At 39.1% G+C, this 23,903-nt stretch overlaps 1 protein-coding gene across 6 annotated transcripts in view; it reads left to right on the forward strand.

The window, feature by feature from the left end:
* kaznb (kazrin, periplakin interacting protein b) overlaps window positions 1–23,903 on the forward strand; it is a 179,038-nt gene that overhangs the window by 81,225 nt on the left and 73,910 nt on the right. For 5 of the 6 annotated variants that reach the window (XR_005006144.1, XM_036560009.1, XM_036560008.1 and 2 more), the window contains one exon: window positions 16,428–16,535. Coding sequence is in view for 5 of the 6 variants with exons in the window: in XM_036560009.1 (XP_036415902.1) it covers window positions 16,428–16,535 (108 nt within the window). In the remaining variant the exon portion in view is untranslated. Of the gene's footprint in view, window positions 1–16,427; window positions 16,536–22,594; window positions 23,060–23,903 lie in introns of those variants that run through there. The other variant, XM_036560010.1, reaches the window with a different exon arrangement.

A 23,903-nucleotide genomic window follows, 5' to 3' on the forward strand; every position in this document is an offset into this window, starting at 1 on the left:
CAAAGCTGTCAATTACAGTTTAGAACTCTAGTGTTGTTTCATTTAGTCATAGTCAGTAACAACAAAATGAAATAAGCACTAACCTTTTCTGGAATCATTTTTAACACTTCTTTACTGTCCTATGATCATTTTGTTGACTTATGTCATAGTTATTAATTGCCCTCACTTTTCTTAATTATTATCATATTTATCATTATTGGGGATTTTGCTTAACTATTTATAGCAACATGCACATAGAAACAATGCCTAATAGGCAACAAAACTGAATCTGTACCTAATATGTATTATATTATTATTCCTGTTAATAATATTCCTTTTAATATTGACATATAAAGATGTCAGTGTGACAGGTGTAATTGTAGATGTACTTTGTTTATACAGTTTTATGCTTGAATTACTGTAAGCTTTAGCCACTTGATATTGGCCCCCCCTGCTTGTCAAACCAAATTTGCACCTCTGTATATATTTTTGAAAACTCCAGAAAATGTTAGGAAGATTGCAAAGTAAATCAGGTAAACTAAAGATAGTGGGGTATTTAACAAATAGGCTCAGCTAGCAAATCCTCTTTGTTACTTCAAAACACTTGACAATGCTTTAATAATTTTGCAAGGGGCAAATAGGATCTGACATTAAAATCATAGTCTGGAGACTGAGGTGAGAAAATTTTGTTTTAGGCATGCAGCTACATTCACATTACAAGCCTCATTGCTCAATTCTAGTTTTTTGCTCAGATCTGATCTTTCTAATTTAATGGTTTACATGAGTTAATGACTCATATCTGTCATTAAAGGGAAATTCCAATGATTTTTTTTTTACAAATTTCTTTATAATTAAATAATTAAGATGTAAACAGAATGTGAACAGTCATTTAGAGTGGATTGATGTGAAATGCTCTGTTATAGAGAAGCTTACCCAGTCATAATTGTTCACAATAGAAGTAATGGAAGTTTTCACAAATGTATGGTTTGACCTAAAATGTATTTTTAAAAATCCAAATTGGTACAAGCATGGTGGCATAAGGCAAAATAGTCCCCAAAGACACCTTTTTTTTATTTTCCATTGTTTTACCATGATCAACATTCTATATAAAAACTCAGAAAACATATGTAGGTGCAAGTGTAGGCAAATAAAATGGCTATATTTGCATTATAAACATTATGACCTTTGGTTCCTGTCACCACCATCTAAGTAGGTAAGATTCTCTACAATGCACCATTTCATATCAGACCACCCTAAACGTCTTTGTTTATATCCTGATGATGAAAGTATGCAGGAATTTAGAAAAATTCTTAATGTGAGTAAGTCTTTAATGTGAATGAACTTGCAAGCAGAAACAACCTGTATGTGCACATTCTATTCAATTGCATCATGTAAAAGTGTGCAAAAAAGTGTCAGGTGTTTTACTTTTGCGGTGTTTACAAACTGTGTTACAGTGTTTACAAACTAAAATATGCCAAAACTGCAACAGAAAAATAGGCATAGAATACTTATTCAAAAGTAATTCTAAATAAAAATAAATTGTTTCAGGTAGTTTTTTTAAAACTGCCTCTTTGCTTGAACTAGACACCAGACATCTTTTCTTTTTGTGTAACCACTGGCCCATAGATTGTTTTTGGGGGAAGGATGTCAGAATGCACACTATGTTGCAATGCATGCTGGGGGCTGTAGTGCATCGGGCTAATAAGAATAGAAAATTAAAATTATTTTGTTGGCTGCATAGGACTGTGTCACAGGCCTGACTAAACATCTGACAGCAAACGTCTTGGCTGATCATTTTTTAGTGAACTATCGCTTTTAAGTGCTTTCTGTTTTTTCTCCACCGCAAAGTGCTACTTGATGTTCACTCTAGGATCCTACAACTTGTGGTCAGTTTGGAGTAGTTTGTGGAGTGAATTTAAGCTGAGCTTCTCAACTCGCCCAATAACTCCCCACGCTCCATCACTGCCAAAACATGAAACCTCTTTTCTTTTTCTTTCTTTTTTTTTTGCACTCTCTCTTTTGGGGTGCCTCAGGTTTAACTCCTCCGCCACTCTCCCTCCATTTTCCCCCATCATGGAGGAGATTGTTTCGATTCATCAATGCCATCTTCAGCATGGCCGTGTTAATGACACACTGTAAATGGAAGCGCTGTGTTTGGATCTGAGGGCAAGAAAAGTTTTTTTTCTCTGCTTCTTTTCCCCTTCTGTCAGCATTCTATCCCCCTAGGAATCTGGAGGAGGTCTATTCCTCAGAGTCTGAAAAAGAGAGAGAGAGAGAGAGAGAGCATAATAAAGAAACAGAGAAAACAAAATGAAAGAGTAGAAGAAATACAAAGAGAACACGAGAGAAAAAAGAGGGAATAGAAAAAAGAATGAGGGAGATAGTGATAAATAGAAAGCAGGATGAAAGAAACAGGCAAGAGAGTAAGAAAGAAAGAGAACAGTGAAAGAAAGGAGAAAAGAGATTGGAAAGGGAAAGAAAAAAGCGAATGAGAGGCAGAAAGTGATAGAAAAAAGTGAAGGAGAGAGAGAAAGTGAAAGAAAGAAAGAGGGATGGATAGATAAAAAATGAGAGACAACGGGGAACAGGGGAATAGAACAGTTTTGAAACACATTCTCTACAGAAAACTCACTTCTGCACATTTTATTGCACAATTACTGTTTATTTGCTGAATTTAACATTCTGGGAAAAAATAAAACATATGATGTGGCCTGTGCAGAAGTTATAGCACATTTCATATTTAATGTCTTATTTTTTCCAATCTGTTAAACTCATCAAATAACTAGACATTGTGCACTAAAATTTGCAGAAAATACCATATTTAAGTTTGTTCCCTGTAGAGCATGCATTCACTTGTTTTCACTTATGCTGGGCATATGCTACACTACTTTTAAAATCAGATTTCTAAATTGGAGAGCATCACTAACTTACCCTCAGTCTTTCACAGAATTTCTTGTCTTTTTGTCGTGAGGATGCACACACTAGAGGATAAGTCAGAGAGACTTAAACACAATGAGTTTCAACTATGGAATAGCGGTAAAAATCCCAGAGCTCACCTGTTTTCACTTGACACAAATAAAGCTAAACTGGACTGGACCTGTTTGTGCTTTTACGCATAGTGAAAATGCAATCTAAGAAGATGAGAAATGTTGATATCACATTGAGAGCTGAAGAATCTTTCGCTACAAACTGGCAGCTGATTTGAAATTGTAAAGAGAGTGCCTTGATGCCTCGATCCATACGTCATAAACATGATAAATGCTCTTAGTAGTCTGTGTTCAACAAGCAGCCTCACTCCCTGCGGCCCACTGCACACTTGGCATGCATAGACGTCTCATCTCATCTCTCACTGGCTGTTGCTTGAATCACTCATTGAGTTACATCGCTGACTACCTCACACTACAGGACTCGTCAATGTTTTTGAGTCGTAAAAATCACACATTTGACGATATCGAGCTCTGGAGTGATCGGAGACCCTCAGATATTTTCAAATGTGTGATTTTTTTACTTTTTTTAAGGCTACAGAGTGATTCGCTTCCCCTCTCAACACTTTAGGAGCATTCACTCTGTCAGCCGCTTCCGACTGAGCTCCCAACCTGGACGCTTTTTCTTTACCCAAAAAAGACTGTACAAAACAACAATAACCTTTTTTAAAAAAATTCTCTCTTTCTCTGTGTGTCTAGCTCTTTCTCTCACTTATTCTCCCCTCTCTCTGTATCTTTCTCTGTATCTTTCATCTTTTCTCTCTCTGCCTCTACCTTTTCTTATCTCTTTCTCTTTTTCCCTCTTTTTCTTTCTCTCTTCTCTCTGCCCTCTCTGCTTGTGTTCTGTCTTCTCTCTCTCTGTCTGTATTTCTCTCTCTGTCTCTCTCTCTCCTCTCTCTCTCTTTTTCCTCTGTCACTTTTTCTTTCCTTTCTCTCTTTCACTCTATCTCTGTCTTTCACTTTCTCCATCTGTCTGTCTATATGTTTCGTATTCTCTGTCCCTTACTTTCCCCCTGTCTCTTACTCTCTTTTCCTCTGACTCTCTCTGTTTCTCTCTTTCTCATTCTTTGTCTCTTTTGGTCTCTCACTCTTCTCTCTATCTTTCAGTCTCTCCCTCACTCTCTTTATCTATTTTTCTCCCATTTTCTCTCCATTTCTACCACATCTCTCTCTCTCTCTCTCTCTCTCTCTCTCTCTCTCTCTCTCTCTCTCTCGTCTCCTTGGTGATGATAAATATTACGGTGGTTTTACTCTCGTCAGTCTGCAGCTCAGAGAGCAATGAATGTCAGAGCAATTAAAGTGAGAATTATTTGAAGCTGGAGCGGACTGGCAACCAGCCCGAGATTCTTCGGCCCTGGGCGTGCGACACCTGACTAATTATTCACTCTCGTTTGTTGGAACGGGTTTCTAGTTTGTCTGCCAGTTGCCATCTCTTGTATAGTATAGAGCCAATCAAACGTTACTGTTAAATTGGCCATTAAAGGCGCAGTACATGATGTTTTTTCGGGCGACCTGATGGTGCATCACAGTAACTCAGCATGAATTAGCATTGCTGTGAAGCTATGCGTCTGTCGCAGTTCACTTTGCCCTCAAATGCCCATTGGACAGTCTTATTTCAGATCTTTTCCAAGTGCTTTAGAATAAACCTGCGAGCAGAGCCTGTTCAGAGTTCATGTGTTTATCATCCTGTGTCACAATGTTAAAAGCCTCACGCACACACAGAGGAGTTAATGAGGGCTGCATGAATGACAATGGAAGGGACAAGCAGTATAAACAGTATAGAAGCATATGCATATTACTCCTTTCTGTCACTTCTTACTGTTTTTTTTTCCAGTGAAGCAGCAGTGATCATTATACTGAAAGCAGTGGTGATCAGAGCACTAAATACTGATGACATATATTAATGTGTTCGTACTGAAGATATTTTTCTAAATACAGCAAGCATTGCCGTTATTTTATTATTTTTTATTCGATACTCTCACTAAATATGTAATGTAAACCAATGTATGTTTCATTCTTTGATCATGGTACGCTGTTGCGTTTGTTAATTGAAAGGACATTTTATATTTCCCTCTCAGGTCAACTTATTATGTTTGTGTGGTTTTATACAAACAAAACGGTCATAATTCATTTTTTATATTACCATTTTTAGCCTCTCATTATCCTTTAGAATTAACTAGCCTGTTTTTGTTATTGTGCCTTTAAGAATGATATTTATCTGCCCTCGCAAAATGCAGTCCAAGCTGCAGCGTTCCTTCGGTATAAATGGGCGGGGCTAAACAGCTGTGGCTGAAGAGGTGGATATATGTAAATGCTTTGGTTGACATGACGAAAAAAAAATAATTTATAAATGGGCTGTTTTTGCAGCTTGGCTTGTGTATATGGACTGTGTGGAGTGAATGCTGCATTTACATAAACATCAAATTCTGAAGGAGGATCTGAAGGACTTTTGTCATGAGTTTATGTCTTTTTTCACTTCAGAAAGTAAGTATTAGGAGACTCTTTAGAGAATCTTGGCCTCAAAATGTGGGGGTTCTGGCTGGGGTTGCCAGGTGTCTAGTTTTGGACTGGACTGTCCATTTTCTTTTTTTTTGAGCTCTGTTGTCAGGTGTCTAGTTGGTTCTGTCAGCCATTAAAATATGTTTATTTCTTGCATCTGTGAGCCTACAGAAGACGCAGTAAATTAACAATAGGTTGGTTTGTCATGGTTTTATTTGTTTTGCACAATGCAGGAATAAATAGTAGACTGGAAACTTTATCTGTAACAAGTTTAACTAATAATGTTCATGTACTATTTGTCTATTTTCATTAAGTGTGCAAAAAAGAAATTAAACACAGTTATCGAACTGTATAAAAAAAAAACATGCCGGAAAAGACATAAAAAAGACGTTTTGGCATGTTTTGAATGTGTCTTACTGTATGTTTTATCCCGCTTCAGCGTTGACGGTCAGTGTGTCAATAGATGTTTCGAAGTGTGTGTGTGGACAGGTGTGACATTAATAAGGCAGTGAGCAGAGATGGAGAAGCTGATTGGCCGTGAGCTGCCCAGAGACTGACCATGTCTAGCTCACAGAGAGCCTGGAACCAATTCACTGCTGAGTGTGTGTGTGTGTTTTATTCTCAGCAGAAATGCTGTCGCCACGGAGATGGGAGTGAGCAGCTAAAGGCCAGTGTATTGCTGCAGTTGTCAGCAGTAATCACAGCAAAGTGCCAAGCAGAGTGGGCGCGTGTGTATTTGTGTGTGTGTGTGTGAGTGTGTGTGTGTGTGTGTGTGTGTGTGTGTGTGTGTGTGTGTGTGTGTGTGAGCTTCAGCCCCCCAGCATATGCTTTCACACACTATAAACACTATAACTCGGAGCTTTTAGATGCACCACAGATGATTTGTGTGTAAGTGATGGAGCTCTGAATGAAAAGTCATTTTATTTTCAGCGCTTACACAAACATGACTCACACAGTGGCGTTTATTTATTTATGTATTTATTTATTTATTTAGGTCATATTTTGCACTAGTCCTTTTAGTGATCAAATAGACATTTGAGGTTGTGCATCATTCTGTAGTCAGCGATGTGGCCCTCCAGGTCTAATCCGTTTTTAATCAATGGGAAAATGAATGCCGTTTCCGAAATACTGCTACTATCGCACCCTGTAGTAAGTGAAAATGTTGTAAAGCTGGTTGTTTTGTATTATGCACACAATTTCCCCGAATATCACAGTGTATTTTGAATTACGATATTGTTAAATAGTCAAATGCTCACATCAATATATACATGCCACAAGCTAGCACTCCTGCATACTGAAATGACATTGAACGAAAACAAGGCTACTACTCAAACTAAAGCCTCTTAACTACCACACTTGACAAAGCCTGCTGTCTTGTGTGGAGTATTTTGGTGAGGCTGCCAGTGTTATGATGTTAATTGAATTTAGCATGTGTATAGCACCATACCTTTTTTTCGACAACTTAAAGAACTCATATTTGAACTTCTTGGATAAACTGTACAAAGGACAAAACATATGGGTATTGACACATTTTTGTTAACCACAAGGTGTAACAGCAGCTATTATTGAAAAAGCTATTCATTTTTCCCATTGACAAAAATAGGATAGACTCAGGAAGAGTATGGATGCAAATTTTGAACTACAAAATGATGGACTGTTCTCAGAGATCTGTAACAGACAACAACTCTGATGAACTGTGCTGTTGAAAATAGTTGATATAAGAATATTGTGAATATTGTGTGATATTTAACCTCATGTGCCACATTTGATTTGTTTTGAGTTGCACCATTTGGAAAGTCATTTTCTATTTAAGCAATAGTCCCACCAAAAAAAGTTTTCTGTTTCCCCTTGTCACAAAAGTAGTCAATCAGCCAAGCCTTGCTTATCTAGTTTCTGACACAGTATGCCATACTGTTATCTATAAAAATAGACAAAAGTATGTCGCATAGCTACAAACAGTAGCTACAGCCTAGATTTTGTCTGGACTTTTGTCTGTTTTTCAATATAGCAGTATGTCAAACAGCACAAGCAAGTCTGTTTGTGATTAAATAACAACTCAACACAGTTTGAGGCAGGTGTGTGATGATATAGCTATGCAGTTTGCACATTGCTAATTGGTGCGGTATAAACTTTTTAGCTACATTAGCCTTGTCGCTCCAGTGCAAAACTATAAAAGCTAAATTTAGGTACCAATCATGTCTTGGCTTTTGGATTACACTTGGAGTAACAGAGAAAACTGTGTAACTTAGTTTTGTTCTGAACTATTGCTTTAAGAAACAGTACAATGTGTGTAATAGTTGTAAATTCATAAATAAGTTGTGGTAGCTGTTTGGCAGGAGAAAGGCTGATGTGTTATGTTTGGCTGCAGTACAGAGGTCAGCATCATACTGAAACTTGTCTCTCCTCATTATTTTCATGACCTTTGACCCTTGCCAGCTGTGAGGTGATTACCCAGCATAGTGAAGGCCAGAAAGTCTGTCCATCTCACAAACTATGCTCAGCTCTAAAAACAAAGTCTAAAAACTCCAATCAGAAGTCTACAAGCAGGTAGCTGCTGTTATAAGAAGAAAATCATGTAAAAATGGCAGGTTTTGACTGATGATGAGTAAATGATAACAGATTTGCTCTGCCTGTGTACATTTGATGATAAAGGAATAGTTTGGCAAAAACAGTCAAATGTACACAGTTTTCCCCAAATGTAGTCACTTAACTAAGATATGTTTGGTGTCTGAGGTTTGCTTCTTTAGTTTCTGAACTGGAGCTACAAGGCTAATGTAGCTAAGAAGTAATGAAAACCTATACCCCACCAATTAGCACTGTGCAGTTCACATGCTAATTTGCTTATGTGGTTTATGATACTGTATGACATGCTTTTATCTATAACAGTGGACTAAAGTACATTGCATAACTAAAGACAGGTGTAGCAGCCATCTAACTAATTGAATTTTGTCCATACTTTGTTTATGATAAAGGTAAAATTGTGTGCATTTGATATTTTGATGTTTTGATATTTTGTTCAGCTGTTCCTTTAACAATTGACTGAACTTTGAAGATGCTGCATGATGACATTACTGTGCTGGCACAAGAAAAGCAGCAGTATTAAAAAGCATAAAGCCCACAGACACAGGGAATTATTACATCCCATGTAAACAGTGGGGTTTATTTGTTCTTGGAGCATGGATAAAGCACAGATATGAAGCCAGCCAGCACGAGTGTGTGTGTCTGTGTGTGTGTGTGTTTGTGTGTGTGTTTGCATGTGTGTACATTGCTGTGTGTGTGTAATGCTAGTCCCACAGGCCTAAAAGCAACAACAACAACACTAATCCTGTGTGTAACACTAATGTTGAATTTAAGGAGACGCAAGGGGTTAAACAAGAAAGAGACGTTCACGCTCCAGGCAGAGCACCTCAAAGGTCAGGCCTGTTAGCAAAGAGCAAATTCCACAGGAAATCACTTAACTGTTTCAGTGCTGCTGTGTCAGAATTTGTCCCAAACGGAAAGCTTATACAAAGAAAGGGAATACAAAAAGGGACCAAAATTAAAGTACACAAATATGCAATTTACAAGTGACAGTGTGAATAGAATTTGGGCATGCATGTATGTATGTATGTATGTATGCATGCATTTATTTTTTTATTCATTCATATTTTTTGTATCACCCTTCCCTTGCATGTGCATCTCTGTGGTCAACATACCTGCTCGAAAAAAACAGCATAGACAAGCATAGTCAGTCACCCAGCATATGTTTTGCTTTGGATACTGATATGCTGGTCAGCAGCAATAGAAGCTGATATGCTGATCACCACCAAAAACAGCATGTGTTGTGTTTTGAGTGTTGGTATGACAATGCTGGATGACCAGCTAAACCAGCACCAGTTGGATTCTTTTTTGTGTGTCATTCGTACAGGATAAAAGATTATCGAAATTTCCACAAATTACCCGAAATAGCCCAGATTGGACCATCATCATGCAGATGTTTACCTCAACATTATACAACTGGCACCACACTTCTGAATAATAACAAAATGTTATGCGGCTAAATGGCAAATATGATGCCAAAAAGTAAAAATAAAAAAAGCGCCACTGGACAAGAAAAAATTGGTAAAATCAAGCTCCATTTTATCCGTTAGCCTTGTCTGCACATTGTAGAAAACATAAAAAAGGAGTCACCACTTTCTATTCCCCTGTTCTTTTAAAAACTTTTGAAAACTACATTGGACTTTGCATATTTGTACTGTATTAAAATCACAGATTTCGTAGGTAACCGCTCAAGTCACAGCACCTCCCAAGGTAAAATTAAAATAAAAATAGAACTTAAGCTGTTTTTTTCAGTGGGTGTAGGTAGGAGCTAATGTTAGCAGCTAACCTGATGATCAAATATGGCTATGTCAATCCTATTAGTTGGGGTAGATTAATAATTACTGACACTTGCTAACTTTTTGGTGACTTTTTAAAAAGAGCTAGTTAACACTACCAAGCCAACCAAAATTACACTGCATTTACTTGCTAGTTAGCCAGCCAGCATATTTATCTAGCTAGTTAACTTGTTAGAATGGCTTTAGCAAGCCAGTAGCTAACTGTTGTCACTTTGCTACCGATTGCAAGATACCAAAACTGTTTATGGCCAAATTAAGAGCTAGTGGAGGATCCTGATTGGTGTGACAATCTGAGCGTTGGCCCTCTTGTCAGGAAGTCACCAGGTGTGGCCAGGAAAGCATAATTTGCCTCTCTCACTCAGCGCAAAGGTAGACATTGGGCGTCTTTTAGCTGACTTAACAGAATTGTCAGGTAGCATTCTCCCTCAAGTATTTTGAGCCGTCCCGTCAAATGATGTTGCATTAGTGGCAGTTCGGCAAGATGTGATGGGAGGAGGCCTAGCTAGAGGGTGGAACTGGGGGAGAAAAATTTTGTAAAAATCAAAACAAAAAAGAAAATGCAACTGGTTATAGCTGTTTGCCACACCTTTCCAGTGTCTGTTTTGTTTTGTTTTAGGAAAAGTTAGAAGTGGAACAGCCAAAGTGTTTGTAGGGGAGCAGGTGCTCTACTTTCTCTATTCTTCAGACACCTATTGTTAAGGTCAAAAGACTGGATTTGAGCAAAAAATCAGAACTAAGCAGTAAGGATAATGTATATATAGGCTAAGGACACATGAGTAAATGTAGCTGACACAGCTGCTCTTCATGACCCATTGGTTAGATTTAGTCAGTGTTTTATTGATTAGTGCTGAGAAACGTTTCAGTAATGACCGTGCCCTCTCCTCAGTCGCTTAATGACCGCTGGGTGATGTAGCGCAGTGGGCTACTTGTTATGAAACATCCCACATTACATTTTGTGCTGAATAATGCCCTACCCTTCACTATAACTGCACTTCATTACTCACAATTATCCATACACAAATACCTGTTTGTTTAGATTTGATGAGTTCCAATAAACCGTCCCCTATTTTCATTTATATAGCCTCTCATCAATATGTATTAAACAGTCCATCTGGGCAAGTCGTTCTATCAAAGCCCGGAGAGAGCAGTGGAGTGTGAAAGGCCCTGAGAGAAATGGGGAGTTTTTATTTTTAACGAGAAGAACCTTCGATCAATACCACGTACCTCCAGCTATCTGCAGGAGAAGAAGAAGAAAAAAGCACACACACAGAGAGAGCAGTACCATTTCATTTCTATTTTCTTCTTCTTTTTTTTTCTTCGTTTGGTCACCAGCAACCTGCCCTGGAAAATGATACGGTGGCACAACAGGGATATTATTGCCTCCACTCGGCCAAAAATGTATTTCTTATAGAGGCCCCTCAGAGCCTGTAACCTGACACCGTGGGACAAGGAGAAAAATTGAAGGAGAAAGGAGGGGAAGGAGGGAGAAAGAAAGACAGAGAGATATAAGGAGGGAAAATGGGGAGAATTGGTCAGCTTTCAGCTTCTGCTACCGCTTCATCCTGTGCAAATAAAATCTGATCAAATCATATTAGCAGGTATAGTTCAGATTCGTGGGGGGCTTTAAAAGAAGAGTTCAGTAAAAATCTTATTTACACAGACAACACATGTTTGGGGTCTGAGGCTTCTTTATTTTTCACTTGAGCTACGATGCTAATATAATGGAAGCTTTATGTGCATGAATTAACACTGTGCAAACTGCATGCCTAAATCATCTTGCCTCATACCACATTAACTTGATAAGTAATCTCAAACAGATTTGCTGATGTCGTTTCTGACACTGTACGACATTCTGTTATCAGTATTGCTGCCACTGCTGTTTTAGCTATGCAACAGACCTTTGTAGCTCATTTCCATTATTTGCTATGAGATGGAATATCAAAATTGATGGCTATTAGTATTGGGCTAATCAACAGAAAATGCTGAATTACATAGAAGATGAAAAATCTGATTCACTCCTGTAACAAATCTAACCTGAAATAGCACACCTCCCAGCAAAATTTGTCTGTGGACCAGATCCCTGGGTTTGTTCTGGCCCAGTATATTCACACTGTGAAGTGGATGTGGCCCAAATCTGGCCCAACTACATTGTTGGTCCATAACATTCACACCAAAATTAGCTCACAAATACGGACACGAGGCAAAACCATATGAAGCTGTTGGGCATCTGGCCCTATTCTGGCCCGCATGCCTGACATCTGCCCAGTACTCAGTTAACAGTTGGCCAGAATTTGGCCAAAACTGTCTGCTGAGTCACATTGTGTCATGTCCATGGCTGAAAAAAAAACAGCTTAGAGCATGAATTCCACGCTGGTCTAAGGTACTTTCTGCTGGTTTATGCTAGTCTGGTGCTGGTACTGGTCACCCATGCTGGTCTTTGCTGTTTCTTAAGTGAAATGCTTAATTTTGAAGCTCAGTTTGTAAACAAAAATATTGGATTGGTATCGGTATCAGGCAATACTTTGAAAAAAGGGGGAATCTTGTCATCTCTACTTGCTTGTTAGCATATGTGCAAAATTAAATATCCTTGTAGTTTCCCAGTGCAAAGCTAAGCAAACTTTAAGCATCAAATATGTCATGGCTGATCAACAACATTTAGGGTAAGGGATAAATTGTGTCATTTTTTTTTTTGCTAAACTGTTCCTTTGAGATCAGCAGTGTCATTCTAGAAAGGGCACTTTAAAAACCGCACTGTTGTAGCAGATACTTCAATTAGAGGCTGGAGCTCAGGTATGCAGTCAGCCATGAAAAGCGGCTGGAGGCAGCAGGGCTGGGAGAGAGCAGTTGACGCCACCTCACATAACGATGTGGAAAATGACAAGGGCTGTCTGCGGATTGCCCGTCAAAGCTTCGGATAATTGACGGGCATCCACTGTCTCTCCACAGAGAGTCACGGAGACTTTCTCTCTGCCTGGATGACATGATTCAAGACATTCTTTATTTCTACACAACAGATTCAAAATCTATCAATATTAATTTATTGTGGGCTGTCTGTTGTAATGCAATCAAAATTTGCATATTTACTTTAAATAATAGTGCATGTGATTAACTGGGAAACTGCTGTTAGCTTACTGGCACACTGTTATTAGCTAGCTGAAAAACTCTTGTTACCTGACTGCCAAGCTGTTGGTTAACTGGCAAACTGCTACTATCTACTAACACAGGGGTGTCAAACTCAACCAGTGGAAGGGCCATATTGAAAAATCTCATCAAGTCTGCGGGCCATAGAAAAAAAAAATCAACATTAAAACACAGACACCTGTAGCAGTAGTAAATATTACATAGACACTTGAAGTATTCCAAATTTAAATATCCCCAGGAGCTAGGTCTTTTTAAACCTACTTATCTGCTTGAAACAGACACTTGGCCTCCTTTCTTTACTGCTTGTTCGTTAAGACTTGGGCTCAATTTCTGAGCTACTAAGCTAACGTTAGGTGTTTATATTGGCTGAACTGCAGCTGCAATGCATTTTGGTGATATGACTGGTGTGGAATTGCGCAGAATTGAAGTGTAACTGCTGTCCCATAGATTGCTGTTGAAGTTGCGCACATTAGTCAGAGTGCACATTATGTTGCAGTGCATGCTGGGAACTGTAGTGCAGCAAAACGGGCTAATGTTATTAGAAAATTAAAATACTTTTGCGGGCCGGATAGAATTGTGTGGCAGGCCTGATCTGGCCTGCAGGCCTTGTGTTTGACACATGGGTACTAACAGGTCGAATTAGCCATCTGACATTAGCTCATCCTAAACTGGTACCTCAGTTTCTTAAAACACCTAGATGGCTATCTTGCCAACTGGGTACATACATACATCATCTAAACTGCTTATCCTTCTGGGTCACGGTGGGGTGCTGGAGCCTATCCCAGCTGTCATTGGGCGGAAGGCAGGATACACCCTGGACAGGTCGCCAGTCCATCGCAGGGCAGACAGACAGACATACACAGTCACTCACTCACACCTAGGGGCAATTTTAGCATGTCCAATCAGCCTGACTGCATGTTTTTGGACTGTGGGAGGAAACCGGAGAACCCGGAAGAAACCCGCACAGACACGGGGAGAACAGGCAAACTCCACACAGAAATGACCCTGGTCACCCAGGCCATTCTTGCTGTGAGGCGACAGCGCTACCCACTGCGCCACCGTGCCGCCTGCCAACTGGGTACACTTCCCCTAAATTAATTACCCAAATGACCTGGTGCCTGTCTCACGAAGCACATTAAACTTAGCGAAGGTTGCAGCTGTTTTTTGATTTATGAAACCTATCAAATACAACCGTAGTTAACTCATTTCATGATAGCAGCTAACTGCTTTCTCTGTTACCCATTTTTATACAGTCACATAGTTCAATTCAGGCTGCATGAAAGGGGTAGCTAAGAGGTTGCTGTACAGTTATTTTAGTGTTTTGATTATATGTGAATTAATAGACTTGCAACAACAAGTGCCCTGAAATGGTCCAGAGAAGGTCCACCTCCACCAGAAGGCTTGCCCAGATTGGTCCAAAAACTCTTGGTCTGTAATCCAAATTTAACACCTCCAATAGAGGTTTTAATCCTAATTTTTCAGCAGGGATGTAAAACATTAGAGAGGTAAAATACCCAGACCTAAATGGAACTTCAGCAAAATTGCAAAAAATGAATGAGCCCCAATATGCTAGACATCTAACCTGTATAAAGATGGCTTTAATCTGGACTTAAAAACCAATCCAATAAAACTTCCATTCCTAATATTTTCTAAAGTGGTATTCCTACGTTTAGGAGCTATAAAAAAAAGATCTTCCACCAACTGAGCTCTAAGCGATCCTAGGAGTTTGCAGTAAGTCTGTTTCAGCTGACCAAACTGGTCTGGACAGGCCATGTCACATGAGATTGTCAAGATATGCCAGAGCAAGACCGTTAAGGGTTATATATGTCATAGGCAAGGCCTTGTAGTCAATGTGAAATTTAACAAAAAAACAATCTACATTGAGTAAGTATCCTTTACATATTAATGTCACATGCACAGGCCCAAAAAGTAAGGCTGGATCGATGTTTATGTCTCAAATGCAAAACCAACATACTGATGAAGTAGAAAACTAGCTTCACTATGTGTACTGGCCAGTGGCATCACTATGTGTACTGCAGAGTGTGTGTGTAATAATATAGGGGACTTGACATTGGAGCAATGCACAGTGCCAATTTTCAGTCACGTTTATTAATGGTGTCTCCGGTGCAGCTTGCTGACATCGCCATATCCCGCCCTTGTTCTGTCCCGTGTGATGTAGTAGGAGTGTGTGTGCCGGTCTCCGGTGGCGTTAATGCTGTGAGAATTCTTACAGAACATACGGCAGATGATGGATGATTGGTGGAGCTCTTAGCGAGAGACTGCTCTTATCTTCACACGCTGCACCCTGCTAGCATCCTCACCTCACCCCAGTGTTCTAAAGAAAAAAAAATCATCATTCTGCACACTGTTCTTCTTCCTAAATGAAATTGCTACTTGTCACAGTCAATGCGGTGCTGATTGCAGCTGCGGCGTGGGCTGCGGGTGTTGGAGGATGAGTATTTGCTTATGAAGGCCATTCAGTGGATGTGCTGCGTTTTCTGCTATGTGGCGTTGTAACAGAGTTAATTACAGTTCTGTGGTAATAGATGGGAGACGCTAGCAGTGACTCACATGCATTAGCCCTCTAACACCTCCTGCCCGGAGGAGGATGGCTCCTACCCAACCTCCAGCACTCCGGAGGAGGAAAATGTCAAAGCTGCTCAGCCTGTACTGAGTCTGACGAAGAATAGAATAGAATAAAATAGAATAGAATAGAATAGAATAGAAAGATAGAAAGAAATGATTCAGAGCAGAAAGAGACAGAAAGAATGATATAGAAAAATTTTGCTTAGAATAGAATAGAATAGAATAGAATAGAATAGACACTATATGTAATAGTGTAGAACAAAGTAGAAATCAAGGGTATTAACAGGGTGTTGTCCCCTTTGCTGCAGTAACAGCCTGTACTATTCTGAAAAGGCTTAACACTATGTGGTTGAACACTGCTGTGAGAATTTGATTGTAGTAGTGATGTTGGATGACAGCTGCCACTCCAACTCATCCCATAGGTATTGAATGAAACTACACTTCAAAGAACACAGTTCCACGGCTCTACAGCCCAATTCTGGGGGGCTTTATACCCCTCTAGCTGACTCTTTGTATTGGGCATGGTGACCTTAGGCTCGTGTGAGGCTGCTTCAGAATCCAGTTTTATTGGCAGTGCTTTTCTGTGGAGATTACACAAGCTATGTGCACAATTGATTGCATGTGTCAGCAATGGATTCACCTTAAAGAGGCTGTATTCTCTAATTAAAAGGAGCATCTGGACACATTTGGACATGTACTGTTGAGCAGAATAGAATGGTAAAGTACTGAATCGACTAGAACGAATATGGAGATGGTAATCAGATGTTCCTGGCTGCTCCATAGCTCACCTGTGTTAATGTTGCTGCATGCTGTGTAATGTTGCTGCAGGTTACTGAGTAATCTGTCCTTTTTTCCCCCGCAGATCCGGTGGTCCACCACAGGCAGAAGGCTGTGGTGTCCGATATCTGCTTCCAGACGGATATGTCCAGCCTCATGGACTTCAGTACGCCGGACTCCTCGCTCGACAAAGGTAGGGCATTAATCAGGCAGCTTTGATTCATGAGGGATGTGCAGAAAACAAACAGAAGTGCTTTGATTTTCTAAGCATTTGTGAAGCATGTAGGCTACAATGCTAATTTAACAAAGTTTATGTTGCATGTTAATTGTTTGCTGTGCTATATTTGTCTAGCCTAGTAGTGCAGCCTGGTCTTAAGTATTATGCGTACTGTGACATACATTGTAACGTGGACACACATTCGGGGAAAACTTGTTGCAACAATACACTGCTAAAAACACTCCTCCCATAGGCTTTTCCTATAAATAACATCCTCAAATTTTAATATCTGGAGTGTCATTGCTAACCTAACCAAACAACATCTTAGCAGAAGAGTATTTTTTCATTACATTTAATCCGACTGTATCACTGAAGCTGTGAAATGCAGAGCTCACAACTGCCACTGGTGTCCCAAACTTTTGCCACCTGTTCAAAGGCTGAAATGTAGACACTCTTAATTGAAATCTTTTTTGGGGACTCATCTGTGGCAGTATCAGCAAGGTTGTTGTCGGGGTGGACAAGCACACTGGTGTCTGGTGTACTTTATGCTCCATCTTTGCAAGGAAGTTGATTGGTCTAGAAATTTATATAATGGATTCTATAACATAATGATATATAATCATGATGCACTGGTGGCGCTGACCCAAGTTGACAAAACAACTTAGAAGAATGCACCTTATCAAGTCAGCAGTGATCAATTGGTTTATTCATCATTAAATTTACACACAATGTAAATGACAATTTACATAGCATTTTTAAATCATGTTTAAATTGTTCCAACAGCAGCAATATGCAAATTATAATTATTTACCTAATGGGTATATGGTGTATTCCTACATATCACATAGACTCCACTTCTAATATGTCCAGAAAACATGGTTTTATTTAGTCCCTCAAGGCTCTTTCCTCAGTAAATAAACGCCTCTGGGTTGTCACCGCACTCAGAGACACATTATTCTAAAGCGCATTGATCACACCAGGCATTCAGCAGAATCTATAGGTCTTGTTTTAGGCATTCCATTTTCTGTCCATAATGACTCTTATTACCAGCTATTGCTTTCCCTGTGAAGCTCTCTACACTGCCATCCTCAATCATAATCTTTATCTCTTTATCAAAAGCAGCATCACACAGCAGCAGTGTCTGTGAGGACACTCATGTACACCGTTCACTTCCACCAGCTCTAAGTATAATATGCTGCTTTATTCAGCTTAATGATGGGCTGTGAGGCTCTACATGCAGAAATACAGCTGGTTTATCACACTTCCATTCTATTCTATTCTATTCTATTCTGTAGAATAGAGAATAATCAGTACTGTAGAGCTGTATTCTGTTCTGTTCCACTTTATTCTATTTTGATTTTATTTAATTCTACATAGCTATATTCTATCTTTAGGACAGACAGAGTAGTAAAGAATATAGCAATATATTTTATTGCTTTATTCTGTTTTACTCTGTTTTATTATACATTGATATATTCTCTACTACTATTCCATTCTATTGTATTTTATGTATAGAACAAAGAATATTGTGTACTATCTAGCTATATTCTATTCCACTATATTTTATTCTATATTGCTTTCATTCTGTTCTATACTGCTGTAACGTGTTGACAGAAAAAAACAGACGCTCGCGGATAAAAAATAACGAGAGCAGCAGTTTAAAGCACTCTAGGCCAAAGTGTATTCAAAAAATACCAAGCGAACAATCCAAAGAGGGCAGAGCAAAAACGTAATCCAAATAACAGGAAAAGGGGTCAAAAACACAGGTCAGCAAAGACAGGCAAAAGTATCCAAAGGGTAAGACAAGAGGCAGAATCCAGACAAACAAAGCAAAGGTCAAAAACAGAGTATCGGTCATATAAATACAAACGCTCAGTAGTTCTCAAGGAAACAATACTTCGCAATTTGCCTACCTAAAGCCCGGGCTTTTAAACTAAACAGCTTGAGTCATATGACATCCTACACAGGTGTGACACATCAGTATTCAGGGGAACTAGATCTCTGATAGGAGCGTGTTTGAGAGTCAGTGATCACGTGAGTTTCCGTAGAACTCTGGGTAATGGAGTCCGTGTTGTCCCCCATCTCTGAAGGACGTTGTGCCGTGACGTGATCTCCCGAGGGATTCTGGGAAATGGAGTCCGTTTTCCTTTGACCTCTTGCCGAATGCATGACAACTGCTCTATTCTGTTCTGTTTGATTCTACTTTACTCTATGTTGCTATATTCTGTACTGTATTCTATTCTGTATTAGTCTATTCCATTCCACTCTATTCTGTCTGTGGAGTGTATTTGGTACTATATATCTGTTTTCTATTCTACTGTATTTTATTCAATATTAGTCTGTTTTATTCCATTCTGTTCTATATTGTTTTACTCTCTTTCTATTTGGTAGTATGTTGCACAAATATAATCTATATCCTTCCCTTATCTTGTAATCTATGGTATTCAATTCTATTCAGTCCTGTTCTGTTCTATTCTGTCTGTCATTCTGTATGTTTTTCAGTTGTGTTCTATTCTATAGAATACAACCCAGTAAATTGGGTCTGACTGCCCCTGACCGCCTTCATTCAAACTTCTGTCTGTGTGACAAACTTTTTTAATGGTACAACAGTAGAAGCCATATCACCCCTACACTTCCTGTAGTGTGTTACAATCTATCAGAATGATCATATGAACATTATGGGGTGATTTAGATTTGAAGGCCACATTTACTTCAGCAGCATACAAGAGCTTTCCACTGAAGGTTCTCTGCTTCTTCAACATTCCTACAGGCTTTTTGAATTCAGACTAAAATTAATATGTGTATGCTGGAGTGTTTTGCTAGGAACTGAGCAGTCTAAGTGGTTTGTGTTGCTGCGCACACAGATGTCATAGCCTGCTGCTGTAAGCCTGGGCCTATCTGGATGAAAAGCAGTGATGATTCAGAGCTAAGGGCCTGAGTGCTCTGGAGTGTTGCTGCTTCTGCCACTCAGCTGGGAGCCACCATAGGCCTCTATCAGCCTGGCTCTATTAGCTATTAGCTCTCTGAAGGTTTCCACATTCATCCAGGCACTTTATCTGACAGCACGTCCCACAGGCCGTGGTGCAGAGACCAGCACAGAAAAGCACGGCCTAGTTGGCACGGGGGGATCTGCCAACAGTAGCCAATACTGACTCACTCACTTTAGCAGGTATGGAACTAAACGTCTGTGAAAAGCTAATGTTAAAGGAATAGTTTAACCAACCAACACACTCATGGAGTTGGAGTGAGTAGCATCTAGGAACCTACCCTGTATCTACACTCTTTTACCATATAGGTCCTAATTGTATTCCTACAATTGCAGATTGTAGTCCATCTGTTTTTCTGCGTAATTTGTTAGCCCCACTCACCAATCGTCAGGATCCCCACAGGACCACCACTGAACAGGTTTTATTTGGGTGACGGATCATTCAAGAATGTTACTCAACATTAAAAAGTTATATATACCAATTTTCACATGACCACTAGATTATACCATTTTTATTACATATTCCATTTCTAAATTAGGGCCAAAATATCGAGAAGGGAAGTGTTACTCATTACTGTTTTTAGAAGAGTAAAAGAAAGTATGCTTACGGTTTAACTTGCGCTTATTGTTTTATGTGTCATCAGATGTCTCTGAGACATTCTTGGACAATGTGCAGTTTGCAGCTGTCACTACAGCTGGGTGCAGATCAAAGGATGGCACGAACAAGAATTTTGCAAGCATAAACCTCTCAAGAAAACAAAGTGAATCAGAAAACAATGTAGCTTCATAATGACTCCTTGAAAAAGCCTAGCTGTTATCGTAGAAATCCGGGCCATTAAAAGTCCAACCACATGTCGAATTGCCAGTTGAACATAACACACTCTGTTTATCTGAATTACACTTTACATTCACTTTACATTACACAAGACAGACTTTGAGTTTAAGCTTTTAAACAATGAGTTGCTATAACACTGTAAATACAAATTAAAAAATACGTTACTTATAGGCCTGTTAGGAGCTTAAAATATCTGTATTTAACCTGGAGCTGACATCTCCAGTATAGTGCCGAGCTAATCCCGCTAAGTGCTAACATAGCAAGGTGGAAATACCGGGGTCACTAGCAGAAATTAGCATTTATCATATACTGCTTTTTTTTGTTGAACAAATTCATTAAAGTCTTTGTACATTGAACATTGCTTTGTGGTGACATGCATTGTATGGTTTTGGCTCTTTACCGTAAGTAATTTGTAAAGGCTGTAAATAGAATCCTCTGACTAGAGCGTAGGTTCAGGTTTCTGTTGAAAAATTGAGTCTAAATATTGAAACACAAGCATTCCAACAATTTGCATTTTTATTTGTTTAGATATTTCTGTCATGTTAGGATGTTATTAGCATGTAACAGAACATCTGTTAAGCCATAAATTATGTCCATAAGTCACTCAAAGCATTATGAGGGACAGGAGTAACCTGGATATTATATGTTATCTATAATCGATAGAATATTTAATAATATTCCATTAAAAAAAACACAGAGTCACTTTTTGGCCAAAATATAAACATTAAATATCTAGTTTAACTAAAATATAACATTCAGCCTTTCCAACTTTAGCTAGAGCGTGACATTACCCAAGAGAAAATACTTTTTGAATATTTATACTATTTGAATATTTTCCTAAAGAGACTTAATCAAACAAAATGTAATGAGTGTGGCCGTAACTAGCATGAGGACATGGAGGTCTGGACCTTGGTAGTTTTGGAAGGATTTTATGTGGCAACAGCAACTAGACTACTCAATTAATAGTGACTGGTTCTAAGCTGACCTCAGAGCAGCTGTGGTTTGGCCATAGACCCACACTGCTTTCAAGTAGTTTTGTTTTTATCAAAAAAAAAATATTGGAAGTTTCCCAACACTAAGTACCACATGAGCACCCTTCGAAGTCAAATAATGAAGTCAGATACATCCAGATTTTTGATGTAGCATGAATTGGCAACATAGAAGCGAACAGTCAAACAACAGAAAGCAAGTCAATAAACTGTACAAACATAATAAACAGCAATGGTACGGCAAATTTTAAACATGTACAGTTGTCCCACATTTTACTACAGCTTTGTGTTTAAAACACTGGTAAAATAGGCCAAAAGCAATAGATACCAGCTAGTTAATAAACTATAACACTCATTTCAGCCCTAGTGCTCTGTTTATCTCTCACATAAACCACATGAGCCCTCACGATGGGTGAAAGAGTTCCTCCTCTGAGAAAACTACTGTCCCACTTTGACTTTGGCTTCTTAAGATGGACAGGTATGCAACACACATGACACCTCTGTGTTAAAATATAAGAATTGGTGACTATAATTAACAGATTATGCTTGTAAAATGTAAATCCATAATTACTTTTTTATTTAAACCACTCAAAACATTGCTTGCTAAATCAGCATGCTTTAGTTCCAGTAGCTGCTCAGTTTGGGCTGCAAGCTCTGTAGTTGCTATATTAGTGATCAACTGAGAAACTAATGGTAGTTCAAAGTTGGTTTAGTTTATATATCAACATATATTTTCAGTTGAAAAAAAAAAGGTAAATAAATAATTAAATTATTAATTGAATACAATTAAATAGTAACCAGGGACAAATCAGTTTATGAAACAGTAATAGCAGTTTAAGGGAAAAATGGAAGGATGGGAAATGAAAGGAAAAGGTAAGAAATATGGATGGGTAAATCAATGAATTGGTGAAGAAAAAAAAGAGTAATGGACAGTTGATGTGAAACAGATATTCGGCAGTTAGTTTATTTACTTTGTGATATAGGTCACTTTTCTGCAGAATCGGCCTCTCTGAAAATTTTTATCCTAGTTACCCTGGTTACAAGGTCAGACATCTACAAGCCCAGTGGTGTTTGGTTTGGCCATTAGGTGGAGCGAAAGAGCTGCTGAAATGTGATACACCTGAAAACTCACCTGAGCTTTCATAGACCATCCTACCATCCCCCACAGTGTTTGTGTGTGTGTGTGTTTGAGCAAGGCAGGGATGAAATGGTGTCAGCCCACACCCCACCCCCACGCACTCTATCCACCCCTATGGCTGTGAAACTGGGTGGAGTGAGAGAGAGAGAGAGAGAGAGAGAGAGAGAGAGAGAGAGAGAGAGAGAGAGAGAGAAACAGAACAGGTTGCGGACAGTGTAGAAGGGGAGGTAAATGAAAGAGAGAAAAGAAACAGAAAGAGAGAGAGAGAGAAAGCAAGAGAGACAGAGAAAAGAAAGAAGTTGAGAGAGAGAGAAAGAGAGAGAGCGAGAGAGAGAAGAAAAAGCAAGAGACGTACTGTCTTACACAAGGGAACTCCTCCCTAGCAACCTGGCAGGGAGGAGCCCGTTCAGGCCCGTGCAAGAGACGTGTGTATGTATGGGTGTGTGTGAGTGTGTGTAAAGTGTGGAGGTTATGAGAGCACACAAAGTCTGACAGTGGCGTCCACTGAAGCTTTTGGGGGTATGAGGTCTGAGAAGGAGGAAGGCAAGCCAGGTGAGTGCGTCTGTGTGTATGTGTTGAAGAGAGAGAGCATGAAAGAATGAGAAAGAAGGAAAGTACTGAGACACAGATTCACTTAGCTTAACTTGACAGTGTAGATCTCTGTGGCTCAACACGTGCTAGCATGTGTGGGAATGAACTAAATATGACCCATGGTGTGAATTTAAATTTGAATTTGGTCTATATTTCAACGATTTTACAAACATTATGTTATTACATTGAAAGACAAAAGCTATAATCTGATTGTCTCAGTTAACCACCTGACATTTTAATGTGTCTGTGGCTTAACGTGTATGTATAACGTGTGTGAATGAACTGAATTTGACCCGTGGTGTAAATCAAGCCTATGATGTGTGTTTCCAGAGCTTCAGTCTGAATTTTGTTTGTGTTTGGCCCATTTTAGCTATATGCTGTTTTAAAGGCTGTTAGCAAACACAATCTGATTCACTTAACTAATCAACTGATAGTTTAGATCTTTCCTAATGTGTCTATGGCTTTATATATGTGTGTGTTAGCATGTGTGGGAATGAACTGAATTTGACCTGTGGGTTGTGTTCCCATGGATTGAATTTGAATTTAGTTTTGGCTTGGCTCCCATTTTAGCTGCGTTATGTTACATTAAATGACACAAGCTAAGATCTGATTGACTCAGCAAACCAACTGACAGTGTGTCTGTGGCTTTATATGTGTGCTAACATATGGGAATGGATAGAATTTGACCTGTGATGTGTGTTAGTTTCAGTCTAAATTTGGTTTGTGTTTGACCCATTTTAACTACATGATGTTTTAAAAACTGTTAATTAGATTCACTTAGTTAACCAGCTGACAGTTTAGATCT

Source organism: Colossoma macropomum, unplaced genomic scaffold (genome assembly GCF_904425465.1).
Source record: "Colossoma macropomum unplaced genomic scaffold, Colossoma_macropomum, whole genome shotgun sequence".
In the NCBI taxonomy this organism is placed as follows: domain Eukaryota; kingdom Metazoa; phylum Chordata; class Actinopteri; order Characiformes; family Serrasalmidae; genus Colossoma; species Colossoma macropomum.